This window comes from Diplotaxodon limnothrissa, linkage group LG23, assembly GCF_057381915.1.
Source record: "Diplotaxodon limnothrissa isolate DT_005_m linkage group LG23, D_limnothrissa_male_GT1.1, whole genome shotgun sequence".
In the NCBI taxonomy this organism is placed as follows: domain Eukaryota; kingdom Metazoa; phylum Chordata; class Actinopteri; order Cichliformes; family Cichlidae; genus Diplotaxodon; species Diplotaxodon limnothrissa.
Window position 1 is genome coordinate 42759647 of NC_140617.1, and position 17080 is coordinate 42776726.

Consider the following 17080-nt stretch of genomic DNA (forward strand, 5'->3'; position numbering starts at 1 on the left):
AGTGGACCTGCTCTAGACCTCCCGAAGTCAACAACCAGTTCCTTAGTCTTTGAGGTGTTGAGTTGCAGGTGGTTTGTGTGACTCCATGCGACAAAGTTCCTCACCAGACTTCTGTACTCCTCTTCCTGATCATCCCAGATACACCCCATGATGGCTGTGTCATCTGCAAACTTCTGAATATGGCATAATTCAGAGATAAAGAGATCTTTATCTTTAGACCATGCATGCTGCACCAAAGTAATAATGTAATACACAATCTACTATATTTAATTCTACACTATTTTTTCACAATTTAAGCCCAAAGAGTTACGCTGACAAATTTTCTTTCACTGACTACAACATCATTTCATTATCAAGTAGAAAAACTGCTGAAATTGCATTTAAAATGAGTGTGACACCCGAACTAGGTTATATTCATGAGATCATCTTTCCTGCCACAGATCATAATAAACACTATAGCAAGAAGAGAGAGAAATACTTGCCATGTAATAATAATTGATTTCCTCAATTTTATTGTTCTCTTATGATGTTACAATTGGAACTACAACGACAACCACCACTGAGTAGATCATATATTTAGTGTTACTGTTATTAAACCTTACAGTCAATTACAAGGGTTTTTTGGGGGGGAAGTTGCATATGTAATAATTTAACAAAAAAAGTCAAAGAAATAATAAAAAATGTGTCTCTTAGCTTCAGCCTGGAATAAGATGAACCAATGTTATACTCACTATAAAGGTGAGCACAGGCACAGGGGAGCATCATCAGGTTATCAGACTAACAGTCGTTTTACAATAAGACCCTAAAAGGCTTTATAGCTTTGTTGGTTCACAGCAAGTACAGTAGGTCCTATCTCCCAGCCTCATTATCATCCCATTCTGTGTGGAGACGGCACAAACTCCATGTGGTTATGTGGGTTTCCTCCCAGTACTCCGGATTCTCCCAAAAATCCGCATTTTAGGTTAACTAGTGATTGTAAATCGTCCATAGGTGTGAATGCAAGATAGATAAAGCACTTGAACATGTATGAAAAGGTTAAATCTGGCTTTGAGGGCCATTAACCCTAGAAAAGCTTCAAATCTTTGTTACTTAGAGCATTTCTTACTCAGGACTGTGGAATACCGAAAACTGTACCCAACCCTAATGCAGTTCTTTCACATGTTCCTCCTCAGCTACCTGTATTGCCCCAGTTACAGTTTATTTCTTTTTTGAAGGCACATCCATCAGTTTTTGGAAGCTACCGCAGAATATGTGTTTTTGTGGGGATAAGACTTCAAAAAGACTCCCGTGACCTGGACTGCATGTAACACTGAGGATATTTAAGTAGTCCTGTAAAAACTGGGAAACTGTCAAATGTTCGACGGGTTTAATCCAGCATCGCACATGACTGTTTGAAGAGTATTCATCTCAGTGGGTGGCAGAGCCCTTGCTGCACTTTTAATTCTACTCTGATCTCATTCCACTTCATTACCTGCTGCTGCAGAGTGATCACCCAAAGAAATTCCACATGATTACAGGGTAAATCCCCTCATACAGTACCTCCACAATAACAGGTGGCTCTTTACAATGCTTGGAAAGCTACAACATTGCAAACCCTGCAGTTATCAACATGTTGCTCTAAACAAATACAGTGTTCCTGTCTACCTAGGAGAAAAATCAGTGCATATTACTAAGGTGTTTGTGCATTTTTCTGCTTAAAGTTCTGCAGACTGCATCACCCACTGAATATAGATTTAGTAATTCTTTTATTCCCCTGTGCTCTTTTTGTCCCAAATATATTATGTATTTATTAAAAAGGAACTTGACAGAGCTGATGACATAAAACCGACTTTACAATTAATGGATCCAAACAACAGGAAGGAAAGAGCAGCTGTTCAGCATTAAAGGGTTAATGTTGATCTGCTAGCAGTGAAAATGCGTGTAAAGGTTTATTTTATGGCTTCGTACTGACTGACCTCTTCAGGTGGATTTTTTTTTTTTTTTTTTGCAGGGCTGCGCCGACTGTTTGCATTCGACTTAGAAAGTGCTCGATCAGCGTGGGGAGATGCCAGAACGGATCTGTGCGTGTGATAAAAGTTCCAGTTCAAACATCAGCTGAGCTCAGCAGCTCTGTTACTGATTTGCAGTGTCTCCTGTTTGCTCGGCCACCGCACGTCTACGACTGTGCACAATATCACATCACAGATTTTTTTTAAAATTTATTCTTCCGTTCTGGCAGATCAACAAGCGTGATATAGTTGAACATATCCTGGAACAGGAAATTACACACTGCAGTCTTAAAGCTTCTTATCAAATGTTCCAGTTGTGTGTTGATGTCTTTTTTCCCTTTTTATCTGTATATTTATTAGGGAAACAGAAGTTGTCACATATGATAAATTATCACCCCATTTTGACCTACAGCAACGGGTAAGTATTGTAAGTAAAATTACACCCGTATAATAATTATTGTTTTGACTAGCTCTAAATATGGGATCAGTTACTTCTCAGGGATTATGCTGATTTACAATATTTAGTCAATTTTACATAAACAGATCACAAGGCAAAATATCAGGATTAAAAAAGACAGAGATGTATGGATATTCTTTTTTTTTTTTTTTTTTTTACTAAATCGCACAGTTTTAAAGCTTTTTTACTACACTTATTTCCTGTCATGTGAAATGCAGTTGTTAAACCACTGGGTGGCTCTCATGCCTACATCCTTTAGTCCTCATAGAGTGATAAATTACCTCAGCTCTCATAGAACCAGAGATCTTAGATCACATTGTTTTTCCCTGCATAGTTTTGTGCTCCTCCTAAACTTTCTAACGTTTGCACACAAACCCCTAAAAGCCAGCTGCTCTGCACTGACCACTTATTAGCAGCTCTCAGCTCAGATTCACCTTTGACACCATTGACTTTGCACTTTAATAATAAATTAATTCACAGATTACAAATTCAAAGACAAACCCGCTTCTCAAAAGGTCAGAACACTGTAAAGTGTAAATAAAATAAAAATGTAATGATAAGTCACGTAACCCCATCTTTTAATTACAGTTGAAAAGAAAATAACACACTGAAATTGAGACATTGTATAATTTTAAGAGCAATATTAGCTCGTTTTGAGTTTGATGTGATCTGAATGGAGCAAATGTTGATCTAAAATCTGTATATGCTGGTTAAGGTGTCTTTCCAGATGTGCAAGCTGCCAGTTCCACAGGCACTCATGTACCTCCATACCACCAGAGACACAAACTTCTGACCTGAGCACTGATAACAAGGCAAATGGTTCCTTTAGTCTTTAGTCCAGAGTACACAGATTTCATTTTTTCCAAAAAGAATTTCAAGTGCTGATTCATCTGACCACAGAACAGTTTTCCACTTTCTTTTAGTCAATTTTAAACAAGCTTTGGTTCAGAGAAGACGGCAGTGTTTCTGGATCATGTTTGTGGCTTCTTTTTTGCATGATACAACCTCAACCTGCGTTTGTGGATGCCACAGTGAACTGTGTTCAAAGACAGTGATAAGGAAGTGTTCCTGAGGCCATACCCAATCATGTTCCTGAGCTGTTGTCAATTAGCCTAATTAGTTGGTATTATAATTAGTTGTTAATTATAATACAATTACAAAACACAAGAAACAATTTAGCTTTGTTTCTTGTGTTTGTTTATTTTTTTATTTAAAAAAATGTTTTAATCGTCATCATGTACATATGCTGATGTTAATGAATGGATTTAGATACAAGCTCATTTCTCCAGAAAGTCAAAGGTCAGAAAGTCCATAAAAGGCTGAAAACACATTGTGAAAAAGAATGAAAAATACAGATTGGAGAGGGACAAACTGTCCAAACCCTAAACCTACCTGGCAACCCTAAAGGTATCGTTTAATTATTATTAAAAGATAATAATTAAACTATAAAGGATAAGTAAATCATTCACTATTATTAGTGTCTTGGTGGCTGTTTCTTGTCCTGTCTGTGTCTTTAAGTCTCTGCAGGTCCCTGATTGGATAAGCTGACGGCTGCCGATTGGTCCCCTGATCATGTGGTTGCTTTCAAAATCCCTCACCAGCAGTTGTCCCGGGGCAGCCACTGACAGCAGCAGCAGACCTGACCCTGGCTTCCAAAACCTGTGACATTTGTTTGAGATTCTCGTGACTTACCGAGCTTTGTATATAGTGTGTACATTAGTTTTCACTTGTAAATAGCACATTGTAAATAGCACTGAAACAGAAGGGGTGAGCTGCCTTATTATTTTTCCTTGTACTGTTTTTTGATAGCACCTCCTCACCTGACTTAGCTTGTTTTGTTTGTTATTTTGGCCTTTGTTCACCCCGGAGCTTCATTTTCAGTGTAGACAAATAAACCACCGTTCACTAAGAAATTGGTTTTTCTGTGTATGGTTTTGGGGCCCGGGGCGGGGTCACTTCCTTTTTTAACTCTTATGTTACGTTCCTGTACCCCTAGACGGGCGTAACAGAGCCATTAATGCAAACCATTACCAGTGTTGGATTAAAGCACTGTATCAAATGTAAAGGCACTACTTTGAGCCCAGGTCAGGCAGATGTTGATGAAGTTAAATAAATCGTAAAATCAGCATCCTGCATCATATCCGCAGTACTGTGTATCAGCGAACCATAGCTGTCTGACATGGTGACAGTTTTTTGCTGTTGTTGTCTGGGCACCTGCTGGTAGGGTTGCCAACCGTCCCTTAAAATACGGAATCGTCCCGTATTTCGAAACAAAAGTACACGTCCCGTATTGAGCTAATAAGGGACGCACTTTGTCCCGTAATACAGTGAGAATCAAAAGTAGTCTATAACTTTTAATGGAATTAACGCTTTGTTTGAAAACATAATTCCCAGCCCCTCTCCTGCTTTGTGACCAATGAGCTGACAGCACACTTATGACAATTCGAGTATGACAATTCAGATTACCGCTCATCTCATTGGTCGAGGAAAGGTCGCTTGCGGAGAAAATACCGGAAGACAACAGATGACCACAACAAGAAGCATGGCCAACAGGGAAACAAACGCCGACACTGCGGTGCAAGTCTCGGACGACAGTAGACCTAAAGCTGGGCAGACACTGTGCGATTTTTTCAGTCACGTTATTCAGCTCCTGCTCAAACTGCACGATTGACTCGCAGAGGTTAGAAGTTGGTAGGTCACGATGCAGGGTCTCACACTCTTACCGATGCTCTGATGCGACCTGAGTGCGCACACTGTGCCTCCATAAAATGAAGTTTATAACAGAAAATCTGTCGCTCGCGCTCTCTCTCTGTCTTTCACTCACACAGACACACCACCACCATCAACTTTGCTAAATTGCTAATGAAAAACATTGATCAGGCAGCTGTGATTGAGCAGCAGTGTAGATCCAACTATTTTCACGGTTGTTGTGGTCGTGATAATTTTGTGATGCCACATCGAAAAGGCTCGGATGAGCTTGCCAAAGTTCTACAAGTTGTGCCTCCATCGCTTGTGTCCAGATCACACGCTGCACTGCCGTGCTGCTCCGTCTTTTTCACCGACGTTTACGTGTTTGCGCGTGCGCAGTGTGAGCGGCTGTGGTGAGACCCTCACGAGCGATTGATGATCGGGAGCTGGTCGTGAGGTGTTAATCACTTCTCTTTACCCCACGTATACTACACGACGCACGATGAAGGCCAAAATCGGTCCGATCACTCAAAAATCGGCTCAAAATGGGCCAAAAACCGCACAGTGTGAGCCCAGCATTAGAGCAGCAATGTTTGTTCCCCTCAGAGAAAGGGAAGAATGGGAAAAGGAAAACACCTGGCTGGAAAAAGTTAATATGGGCATGTGCAGTGAATATCAGCGCTATGTGGCCAGAAGTGTGATAATATAATTTATTTTGTGTAATAAACAACTGCAAGGATAGATGATTACAACAAATAGATGACTAATACATAAAAGTAATACATAGATGAATAATGATGATGAGTTATGATGCGTAATCATGGGAACAAGCGGGTTTACAAACAGGAGCAGCTGATTAGAAAAGCTGAAATAATACCTCAACTGAAGCCAATTGTACTAAATGCACTAAATGTGCACTGTTACAAGAATATTTTTCTTTCTATTGTTTTCTATTATTTTAAGTTAAGCAGGACAGAGTTCTTTTAAAGAAAGATTTACTTATATTCTCAAAAGTTAAGCATGACAGGCTTCTGTTTAAGAAAGAGACCTGTTTTATTGTGTTAATGTTGTCATTTTGAGCTAAAAATAAATGGCTAAATGATCATTTGTTTCACATGTGTTCATATCACAAAGAATAGAATATGCATCTACTTAAATCAACTTCAAGTCAAATGGTTAAAAAAATAATTTCACACACAAAAAAAGAGCTAGAAAATTCACCACACTGGGAAGGGTGAAGACAACTGGGTCGCCCGGCCCTGGCCACGAGGTGTCCCTTATTTATTTTTCAGGGAGTTGGCAACCCTACCTGCTGGGCAGTGGATATTGTTGCTCTGCTGTATTATTTCTGCCACCTCTGGCACAAATAAACAATAGCTGGCTGCTGGCATACCACTAGCCCCTGTTGGTGAACCCTCCTGAATTACCAGCAGGCTTTTTTCAGCAGTTTTATTTCTAGGCTTTACCACGAGCCGCCAGCTGTTGGCACGCTAATTAAAAAAACTCCCGCCGGGCACCGCAAAGTGGAACTTATCCTGTTTTATTTTGTTTTGTTTTTTTGGGTTGGTTTAAAACAACAAGAAATAAAATCACAGCAGTTCATTGTTTGTCTATGCCTGTGGGTTTATTTGCTCATTTGAATAAGCGACGGGAGGAAAGCAAGAAAAGGCAAGTGAGCTTTTGATCTAGAAGTCCACGACGCGTCTAATGGAGCCTACAGATGGATTAAGAGCTCCCCACTCCGAGTGTCGTCTGTATTCGCCCTTTTCCAGCAGGTACTGGCGCCCCCTGTAGCTCGGATGCTCATAGAAGACCCAGGTGCCGTCCTGGATGTGGGCCGAGTGGATGTCGCGGTAGCGCCAGCGGTCCTGCAGGTTGGGCATGTCTTCGCTAAACTCTATCATCTGGCCACTGAAGTCTGGACGTTCGTAAATGCGGATCCTGTGCCTGGTGGATGGCTTAAAGATTTAAAAATAAGAACATGTTAATAATTGATAGGAATTCCTTTAACTTTAAGCAGCTAAGACCACATTTGTTCATCCTGTAAGGAGGAGAACATTTCTCACAGCGTTGCATTGCTCTCAAAAAAAATTACAGTGAAGAAAGTATACATAGTATTCTAGTTCTGTGGTTGCTTCCTGAGACTTACATATCTAATGAAGCGACAGGAGCGAATGGTGTCATTGAAGCCATTCCAGCTCTGATAGTTGGGGTACTCCCCTTTAGAGAGGACGTACTGGTAGCCCATATACTGGGGTCTCTCATAGATGACCCAGGCTCCACTCTCCACCCGAACAGAGTTACAGCGGCTGAAGTGGGAACTCAGCTCGGGACAGTCACTGCTGCATTCGAAGTAACGACCCTGGAAGTTCTTGTCCTCGTAAAAAAAGATCTGCAAGCAAGAGTGTGAATTAAAAGCTGTGCAAGTAAAGCAAACCCTAAAACTCTCCATATCTCTATGGACAACACCGCTGATATAACTCTTTTGACAGAGAATTTGAATTATACGTTAGAGATAGTTATAGATAAGTTTGTTGTACTAAGGCAGGGCAAATGTTGGACTTTCACTTTTTTGTGCTGCTCCCTAGTGGCTAAAAATGAAATAATTCAGCTTTAAGGTTTTTGTCAGGGTTACCATCTATTTATTTGTGCAGGAACATTCATGCACTTCAGGTTATATCAGGTTATATCTGACAAAAGCCCCGCCCGCTCGTCACACTAACAAACTAACATTTGACAGGACATCAGCTCAACGCCATTTAGCAAGAAGCAATTCACCCACAGCTTAGCGTGAGGTCATTACGGCATTATCATGTCGCACAGTTGTGGCGCTTACCTTCCCTGTGCGCTCCATAATCGCCTCGTGTTCCTCCTCACCCAATTAGATTAAAGCCACTCATACACACTGCATTGCCGGCAGTCCACTTTTAAATAAAGGCTGATGAACTGCATTGCCAGGGGAATCATTGTCATTCAAATGAGCTCTCCATTAACATCGGCACATTAGCTGATTCTGCAATTGTTTTAGCACATGGCCTTTATATGTGTTGATGCTGAATGCTGTTTAACTCTAGAAAAATAGAAATATTGTTGCTGAAAAATCACTTCTTCATTCATGTCACCTCCCATATCCTCCAAAGAACCAGCCTAATCATTTATGTCCTCTGTAATGGACATTGATTTTTGGTACTAAATACAGGACATCCTGGGCTTTCCATTGATATTCATGTGTTTGGGTGGTTTCTTTTAGCTCCAAAGTTCAGTGGGAAGATTCTTTTTTCCTCGGTTCTCAGGAGGATATAAGATAAGATAAGAAGATAAGAAGAACTTTATTTATCCCGAGGGAAATTCTTTTGTCATACATATGCTCAATGCAGCCAGAGAGACAGAGGAGCAGAGGAATAAGATATACAATATGTACAATAGAATACAAGTATACAGTAATATACAGTAGGATATAGCTGCTATTATCTTAATATTTATGGAAACATTGTTTCAGCATGTATTATTGTGTTTTGTATTTCATGTTACATTACATTACATCACATATACTCTTTTTCTATTTTTCTGTTTTTGTTTTGTTTGCCCAGTCAACTGTAACTTATCCTCTTGTTTATTATTATAGCTGTTCTTATTGTCACATGCACAGCCTTCCCACCTGAACACTATTCACTACTAGAGTTAGATATAAAATATTTATAAATATAAACCATTGACCATTACATCATCTTATAAATATTAAATAATAAAATTTTGTGTGTATTCTCCTGTTTTTCTTAATAAATATACTCATTTATATAATTAATAAAAAGCTTAGATATAAAAAAAACCCTAATATATTTCTTTTGTGTAATGCAAGTGCATGCATAACGTACACGTGAGTTTATATACTGGTGCAAATTTTAACCTAAAGTTCTTGTAGTTATTTTACTATGATTTAAAATGACTTTCACTATTTAAACATTGCATTTGTCCAGTTTAAATCAATATTTATTATTTATATATTAAGTTTTAAAGTCTAAAAAAAGCTTTAATTTGATTTTTTTTAAATGTTGTGATTAAATGTAACACAATATGGATAATGAGTGAAAAGGATCATGGGTAATAAATGACAACCAATGTTTAATTTTCTATCATGACTTTATTTTAAGCATGTTTAGTTATTTTCCTTGTTTTTATTTTTTTCAAAGATTTGTCAGTGGCTACTGCTCTTTAACCCGGCGGATGGATCCAACGCTGGGCTGCATGCCCCCCCACTCAGCGTACCTCCTGTATTTGCCCCTCTCAAGCAGGTACTGGCACCCCCTGTAGTTTGGGTGCTCAAAGAAGATCCAGGCTCCTTCGAACACCTTGCAAGAGTGGACATTGTTGCTTTTCCAGTTCTCGGGGAAGGCAGGCAAGTTGTCTGCCATCTCCATCGACTGACCTTCAAAGTTTGGCTTTTCCCAAACTTTCAGCTTCCATGAATTCCCCACCTGGAAGGAACAAATGAAAGAATGGGAATGTCTGCATTGTTGGTTTCTGTATTATATTGTGAATTGATTATACACCATTCACACTCATATATAGTCACCTACATTTCGAATAATTCGACAGGACCTGATGGAATCGTTGATACCTAGCCAATACTGGTAGTCTGGATACTCTCCTGGGCTTAGCACGTACTGGTAGCCCATGTAGTCTGGTCTTTCATAGACTACCCAGAATCCTCCCTCCACTCTGATGGAGTTGCAGCGGGGGAAGTAGGTGTGCAGGTCACTGCAATCATTGTCACACTCGTGGGACTGACCCTGGAAGTTTTTGTCCTCGTAAAAGATGATCTGAGAAAACAAGTTTTGATGAAACGTTGCACTCACTGAACTCTAGGAAGTGGCTGTTATGGTAAAACAAACACATTTTGTACTCATTCATCTCAAAATACGGTATAAGCATGAATCATATTGCCACAAACATGTGCCTGTCTTAAACATACAGTACCTTCTCCATTGTCGATATCAACAGGTTTGGTGTGATATAAAACATTAAAGCAGCCACCTCCTATATTCACTTTATACAGAACAAGGACAATAAAACTAAGCACATGGCTTGCTTTCTGTGAACTGGATTATTCAATCACTGATTCAAATATTTATCCAGGCTTATCACATTGTTCTGAAGCAGTGAATCCTGTTTCCCTAAACAATGCAAATGCACAGTGCAAAGCATCCCAAAGCCACTGGATGCAGCAGAGCGTGCTGACAAAAACAAGGGCACTGCAGGACAGTTGGTTTGATATGAAACGTTTTGAGCTGAGTCAGTGACACAGCAGGAAGGCACCAGAGACTCTGCTGGAGATATTTATACACATTTTATAACTAATCCATATTATAACAAGTAAGCAGTAATTTGATCGATCATTTACCCCTAGCGTTCCTTTCCATGGTAAATAAGCTGATTCCATGCACTGTTCATGATGCAGGGAAAAACTCCCATTTGAAACAATGCATGAGGACACAAGTGATGGTCTTCAGCACGACACTGTGGTGAAGGTTAGGTAATGTTTAGGAAACAAGCAGGATTGCATTTAAAAGGAACCAACACAAACAAAAGGTGATCTCCTGTTCCCACCCTGTTATTAATCAGAACCTTAACTCCACACTTAGTCATTTCCACACAAACAAATGTCATTTTGATAAACTTCCTTTCCTTTATTGAATCATCAAGGCAGATTTTTCTTTTAAATGTAACAAGCAGATTGCCACAGCTTATATGAACATTCATGCTCCCCAGAGGGTGAACTCCCACACGATGATCTTCACCTTTAAATCTGCCACCACAAGATCGCTGTTGTTACTGAAGAACGATCCAGATTCTTAAAATAACAATAACAATGTTTTAAGTATTGCCCTTCTAGTAATGATACAATTCATCATTTAAAGGTATCCAACATTAAATCATCAGTACTGAATTACCTTCAGCAGTGAAACTACTGGTTTCTTTGTACTTTGTCATAGTTGCTCGGTTCTCCTGCTTCTTTCCCACCTGAGAGAGATATGATTTCCTGCTTAAACTAAGATCAGGATGCTCAGCCCGTTAATACAAGTGCAGAGTTTTCTTTTATAATATATGTATTTATATACATACACGTACATGACATATATATATGGCATGGCATGGAGTTGTAGTGTTGTATTTACACCAGAGGTCTAACAAAGGAGGAGTCTATTGCAGATTCCTGAACTTTGTGAAACTGCCACACAAAAAGTCTTCACATCTTTAAAATAACGTGATTTAATAGTTCTACTTGGTTTTTATTAATGTATTCATTCTTCCAAATCGAGCTTGAGGCACATTTGATGAAATCCACAAGGACAAAGTCAGTTTGCTTGAGTCATTTATAAGTCATTTATTGATTGTCATGTGCATCACTTTTTCATTATGACTGTTAATCAAAACTCTGTGATCCTGCGGAAAGAGCCGACGCCAGGTGAAGATGCCCCCCAGTCGCCGTGCTGCCGGTACTCGCCCCGCTCCAGGAGGTACTGGTGCCCACGGTAGTTGGGGAGGTCGTAGAATACCCAGGCACCATCTGTCACCACACAGGAGTAGGCCTCGCGCATCTTGTAGGTATCATAAACCGATGGGCAGTCATCAGAGCACTCCACCATCTGCCCACCAAAGTCCGGCCTCTCGTACAGCCTCAGCTTCCACGCACTACCGTAGACCTGCAAACACAAGCAAAGCACAGTGTACTCGGTGCAGATTTACACTGCCAACTTTGGAGCAGCGTTTTCATTTTATGGCTAGTGTTATGAAAAATCCTGGAAATTCCTCCCAAAGATAAAAAATACATGTGCAGGGTTTCACTCTAGGCTATCAGCTCACATGGGCTTACATTTTTATTATGTAATCTCTTCAAAAGCTGGTCTTTGGCTGCTATTGCACTGTCAATTAGACTGGTTTAAAGCACAGACTGATTAAATCAAAACAATGAGCTTAAAGAGGCTAAAATGTTCCATCAAACAGAAAGAAATTACATTTCTTACATACATTAATCTTTTTTTTTTCTTTAAGAAAAAGCTAAAAGTTGCTGCCAGTTGTGCTTCCTATTGTCTACTTGTTTAGTCTGCTGGCTTAACAGTGAGCACCCAGCCTGGACTGGTGCCCTTGTACAATGCTGTCCTGCAGGGACTGCACAAACACATTTCCAGAAGCAGTCTATGTGAAACCTCTGTTGGATTTTGTGGTTGAAGGAACTTGGGAAAAAAAGGGGGGAACTTACATTTTTGACGGTACGGCAGGATTTGACATTGTCGTTGAAGGCCATCCACTGCTGGTTGTCGGCGTACTCCCCTGGGCTGAGGACGTACTGGAAACCCTTGTAGTTGGGTTTCTCATAGATGACCCACACGCCGCTCTCCACTCGGATGGAGCTGCAGCGGTTGAAGTATGTGTGCAGGTCAGCGCAGTCGCTGCTGCAGTTGTAGCAGCGACCCTGGAATTTCTTCTCCTCAAAAAATGTGATCTGTGGAAAACGTACACTTTTAATAAACCCAAGAGGAGGAAGAGTCTTTAAACGCACACTGATCGCAACAGGTCTTAGCTTACCTTCCCCATTTGGATGCACTGTAGACCTCATTCTTTGCTGCAGCCCCATCAAAGTATTTAACGATAAACAAAATGTGCAGAGTGTGGCAAGTCTTTGATACCCAAATGAGGTAGATTTACATATCAGCAAAATAGCTTGGAGCTGTTTGATTTGCCTTTGTTCTGGCCTGATGATGGCTCTGTATCAAACACATGCTGGAACAGTGAAGGCAGAGGATCAGTGTTAGACTGTGAGGGACAGAAATCATTTAACACTGTTTAATAGTAACTCCCTTTAAAACAAAAAACAAAAAAGTGAAGGTATTATTGAAAATTGAGGTATTACTGCAAAAAACCTATGTGAACATGTAACTAAAATGGCATTTTTAGGCTTTTATTTTCTATTTCTGATCCTACATGAAACAAAAACCCCGCCTCATGTAGTATTTACTGGTTTAAATATATGCAGATAGACTCAAAATGTCTTTTGGACTACTGTTGCAAATATAAAATGCATACATTAAGACCTGTTCTGTGCAATTTAGAGTGTTTACATTATGTGAAACTGTAGAATATTACATCTTTCTGTCTAGTTTCATTAAACAGGATAGACCTTTTATTTAGTGATGATTTGGTTAAGTCCATTAGGAACCTTCAGACTATATATGTAACAGCTTTAAAGTAATTAAACATCAATACATGCAAGAAATTGATCAACTATACTATACTATAATGTACAATCTACTCAATAAATATTTAAGATGGACACAGGGGGGGACTCTGCACTCCACAAGTGGCCTTAGCCAATTTGGCCATGTCACCTCCAAAATACACAATATGAGCACTTGTGCCTCATATTGTTTCTACTTTCTATTTACTCCAAGTGCTTCAGTTTTAAGGCACACACTTAATGGATCACACGGGCATAAAAGAGGGTGACAACCTTTTCAAACAACTGATGTCCTTCATCTTTCTTTTCCTAAACCGTCTAAAAATAAAGAGGTGAATCCTTAAAAGTCCACCGAATGAGTCCTTTTGATTTTATCTCCTTGGATTGTTTTTTATTTTTCTTCTTCTTGGGTTCTCAGTCTTGGTATAAGCTTGGGGGGAAGTTTTGTTCGTTCTTGTTTGGCATTCAGCATGGTTTGCTCATTACAAACCCACTACACTTTCACATCTTTTGATTGTTTCAACACGGTTCTCTGTTCATATCGTCTTTTAATTTATACACAGCACTTTGTGACTTTAATGTCTGTGAATAGTGCTATATAAATAAACTTCACTTACTTATGCTTTACAGTTTCCCTTCTTCCTAAAGTCTTTGAGTTTTAGATACAAATAGAAGTCTTATGAGCTTCTAGTTCTGAAATTTACTGATAAAATAAAACCGAACTCTCTCAGTATTCAGAATTCCTTATTATTTCTGTTTGGGATGTATTTCCTAATAGTAAATCCTCTCTCAAATACAGAACTTTGAAGCATCTGTAAATGCAGTTAATCTTCGAAACTTTCTAACATATTACTTACAACTGAATTTTGACTTATCAGTATTTACATTAGAAAAACCAGGGGTGTGTCTGGATGGGATTTCAGCTTGCTTTATTATTATTCACAGTACATTTGGAGTGTGTCATTTTGAGTTAACAGGAGTCCATAATGCGCCTGATGGAGCTGAACTTTGTGATGTTGCTCCCCATCTCTCTGAGGTTCCTGTACTCTCCTGGCCTGAGGTACAGCATCCTGCCTCTGAAGCCGGGCTGCTCGAACATCAGCCAGTGACCGTCCATCACGTTGCAGGACTGACAGTCAGACATGTGAAAACGATCCATTATGTTGTCGCAGTCGTCGCTCAGCTCGTACATCTGGCCTCCGAAGTTCTCCCTCTCGTAGATCCTCATTCGGAAGGGGCCTCGGTGCTGTGGATGAAGAAGCAGAATGACTGTGGCCTGTAAGTCTATAAAACTTATCTTTAGCTGAGAATGTAAATCTAAAACTACATCTTGGACAACATAAAGTAGCAATATTATTAAAAAAATTAAATATAAAATTAGCATAAATAGAATTTTTAAAACTATATTTTAATGTTTCCCTCCATTCATCTTCTTCCACGTTTATGAAAACTTTTGCTGCTTCATTTTATATCGCCATATCCATGGGATCTGGAGGTTTTGTTCTCTTTCATTTAGGACAGGTGATTACACCAGAGGATGGTTAAAGAAGGCTGGGAGATATGGATGACTTCTAGTGAGCGAATCCTAAATTTAAAATATTATACATGCAGAAAGATAGGACTGAACAGCTAGGCTCAATTTTTATTTCAATATATTTCACAATTAATTACAATTTTTCTCCTGCATGCAGGAGGGCAGCCTTTGTGCTCAGACAAATGTTGACCAGATGGCTGTTTCTTTTTAGCTTTTATTGTCACTGGCCTTCTACATCTACATATTTAAAAGGTCTCTGTCTTGTCCATTCTGTTGTGGCTGGGCCCCGAATGCAGCTCAATGTCATCCACCTACCGTGGGGATTATGCGACTGGATCTTATGCAGTCGCTCATGCTCATTCCCATCAGGCGCTGGTTGTCTGGGTATTCTCCTCTCCTCACCAGCATCTGATGGCCCATGAAGTTGGACTTCTCATAGACCATGAAGAGGCCACTCTCCACCCTGCAGGAGTTACACCTGCTAAGGTAGGACGTCAGCTCTGGGCAGTCACTGCTGGTTTCATAGGAGCGACCCTGGAAGTTCCGGTCTTCATAGAAAATGATCTGCAAAAGAGAAAAACAAGTGAAGTATATATAAATAAGCAACCTGTAAACAGCTATTTTGCATATTTGTTATTATGAACTTGTGAAGTTTAACTTTAAAACTTCCTACTGTTATTGGCTAAGTTTCACTTACCCTCCCCATGGTCATGGTTATCTCAGATACATCTCATCAACATCGACCCTTTTCCCTTTTTATACATTGCACAGCTTGTGCTGAAACCTTTGAGTCATCACTCTATATTGTGGCACAGCAGCACTATAGCGTGGCAGACTGCATGTCCGATTCTGCAAATCGGTATTGTGATAGAAATTTGGGATTTATGCTCCCTTCCAGCAACTTCTACTATTGCATTCATCTCTCTTCTGTAAAAATCTATGTAGTATGAACATCAGATCTGTAGATGAGACTGAATGTTGTGGTAACAATAACAGTATTAAACAAACTCTATTGAGGTATACTGTGAAATGTGAATGCTGTGCCACGTGAACCTCATGATGAGTCAGGATTGTTTCACACAAAGGTGAGGAAGGTGGTCTCGGGCTCATACTGTATATAAAAGTGGCACGGGTTGGCATCAGTTGGAAAAAAAACCAAACCGTCACCATGGGCAGGGTAATACTTCTCATTTGCTTGTATAGTGCTAAAGAAAAATCTGACAATACTGAACAATTAAGACTTGTGGAAACATCGCAAGAGGGTTAGAAATGCAAAGCAAGTCCATCCAAATATTAAATCACTACTCTGTGGCGCTGTCAGCTTACCACCTCTTTCCTGTTTATTTTTTGCAGATCATTTTTTATGAGGAGAGGAACTTCCAGGGTCGCTCCTATGAGTGCAGCAGTGACTGCTCCGACATCCACATGCACCTGAACCGCTGCAACTCCTGCAGAGTGGACAGTGGGTGCTTTGTGGTGTACGACCACCCCAACTTCATGGGTAATCAGGTCTTCTTGAGGAGAGGAGAGTACTCTGATTTCCAGCGCATGGGAGGCATGACGATGATGGATACCATTCGCTCCTGTCGCATGATCCCCATGGTAAGACATTTTGGTGGTTGTAGATGGTCTGTACCATTTCATGTGGGGATTGCACAGACACTCCAAAGTCCAAAGAGGTAGCTGCTAGGTCAGCTGGACCTGGGACAGACTGCATTTCTCATGATTCGTGTCTTTTTCCCCCGCTCCATTAGCACAGGGGACAGTTCAGGATGAGGATCTATGAAAGAGAGAACTTTGGAGGCCAGATGCACGAGCTGATGGATGACTGCGAGTCCCTCCAGGAACAATTTTATATGTCTGACTGCCAGTCCTGCAACGTGCTGGACGGCCACTGGCTGATGTTCGAACAGCCCAATTTCAGAGGGCGCATGATATACGTGAGGCCAGGAGAGTACAGGAACCTCAGAGACATGGGAGTGAGCAACATAATGAAAATCAGCTCCATCAGACGCATCATGGAAATGTGCTGATTGTCTGTCCGTTCACAAGAAACTCTGGGAGAAAAATAAAAAAAATGAAATATTTTTGAAGTATCTCTTTCGCTTCATGTGTGGAGTCAAAGATGCAAACGTCATGCTTTATATCCTTTAAGATAAACTTCTAAGTTTATCATA

At 40.1% G+C, this 17080-nt stretch overlaps 5 protein-coding genes across 5 annotated transcripts; 1 reads left to right on the forward strand and 4 right to left on the reverse strand.

Moving 5' to 3' along the window:
• Positions 1-6818: 6818 nt before the first annotated feature.
• On the reverse strand, positions 6819-7987 carry LOC146608765 (gamma-crystallin M2-like). The gene is made up of 3 exons (XM_085348555.1): positions 7970-7987; positions 7283-7525; positions 6819-7091 (listed from the first exon to the last, which is right to left on the reverse strand). Exons 1-3 carry the CDS (start codon positions 7985-7987, stop codon positions 6819-6821), a joined length of 534 nt encoding a protein of 177 aa, XP_085204681.1.
• A 1348-nt stretch (positions 7988-9335) lies between these two features.
• LOC146608766 (gamma-crystallin S-1-like) lies at positions 9336-10155 on the reverse strand. The gene is made up of 3 exons (XM_085348553.1): positions 10111-10155; positions 9711-9953; positions 9336-9608 (listed from the first exon to the last, which is right to left on the reverse strand). The coding sequence occupies exons 1-3, from the start codon at positions 10153-10155 to the stop codon at positions 9336-9338; spliced, it is 561 nt and encodes a 186-aa protein (XP_085204679.1).
• A 1406-nt stretch (positions 10156-11561) lies between these two features.
• On the reverse strand, positions 11562-12729 carry LOC146608767 (gamma-crystallin M2-like). Its single transcript, XM_085348554.1, has 3 exons — positions 12721-12729; positions 12395-12637; positions 11562-11837 (listed from the first exon to the last, which is right to left on the reverse strand). Exons 1-3 carry the CDS (start codon positions 12727-12729, stop codon positions 11562-11564), a joined length of 528 nt encoding a protein of 175 aa, XP_085204680.1.
• A 1610-nt stretch (positions 12730-14339) lies between these two features.
• On the reverse strand, positions 14340-15615 carry LOC146608768 (gamma-crystallin M3-like). Its single transcript, XM_085349054.1, has 3 exons — positions 15601-15615; positions 15219-15467; positions 14340-14615 (listed from the first exon to the last, which is right to left on the reverse strand). Exons 1-3 carry the CDS (start codon positions 15613-15615, stop codon positions 14340-14342), a joined length of 540 nt encoding a protein of 179 aa, XP_085205180.1.
• A 456-nt stretch (positions 15616-16071) lies between these two features.
• On the forward strand, positions 16072-16936 carry LOC146608769 (gamma-crystallin M3-like). The gene is made up of 3 exons (XM_085348275.1): positions 16072-16080; positions 16257-16505; positions 16658-16936. The coding sequence occupies exons 1-3, from the start codon at positions 16072-16074 to the stop codon at positions 16934-16936; spliced, it is 537 nt and encodes a 178-aa protein (XP_085204401.1).
• The last annotated feature ends 144 nt before the right edge of the window (positions 16937-17080 follow it).

What these genes read in the sequence shown, in the direction of transcription:
- LOC146608765 (XM_085348555.1), bottom strand. An exon ending in CCTGTCGCTTCATTAGATAT is followed by an intron (nt 7,092 to 7,282) that starts GTAAGTCTCAGG and finishes TAAATCTTTAAG; the next exon opens with CCATCCACCAGGCACAGGAT.
- LOC146608766 (XM_085348553.1), bottom strand. Translation starts at nt 10,155, where the DNA reads ATGTTTTATATCACACCAAACCTGTTGATATCGACAATGGAGAAG. An exon ending in TGATATCGACAATGGAGAAG is followed by an intron (nt 9,954 to 10,110) that starts GTACTGTATGTT and finishes TTGTTTTCTCAG; the next exon opens with ATCATCTTTTACGAGGACAA. An exon ending in CCTGTCGAATTATTCGAAAT is followed by an intron (nt 9,609 to 9,710) that starts GTAGGTGACTAT and finishes TGTTCCTTCCAG; the next exon opens with GTGGGGAATTCATGGAAGCT.
- LOC146608767 (XM_085348554.1), bottom strand. An exon ending in CCTGCCGTACCGTCAAAAAT is followed by an intron (nt 11,838 to 12,394) that starts GTAAGTTCCCCC and finishes TTGTGTTTGCAG; the next exon opens with GTCTACGGTAGTGCGTGGAA.
- LOC146608768 (XM_085349054.1), bottom strand. An exon ending in CCAGTCGCATAATCCCCACG is followed by an intron (nt 14,616 to 15,218) that starts GTAGGTGGATGA and finishes CTTCATCCACAG; the next exon opens with CACCGAGGCCCCTTCCGAAT.
- LOC146608769 (XM_085348275.1), top strand. An exon ending in CCTGTCGCATGATCCCCATG is followed by an intron (nt 16,506 to 16,657) that starts GTAAGACATTTT and finishes CCGCTCCATTAG; the next exon opens with CACAGGGGACAGTTCAGGAT.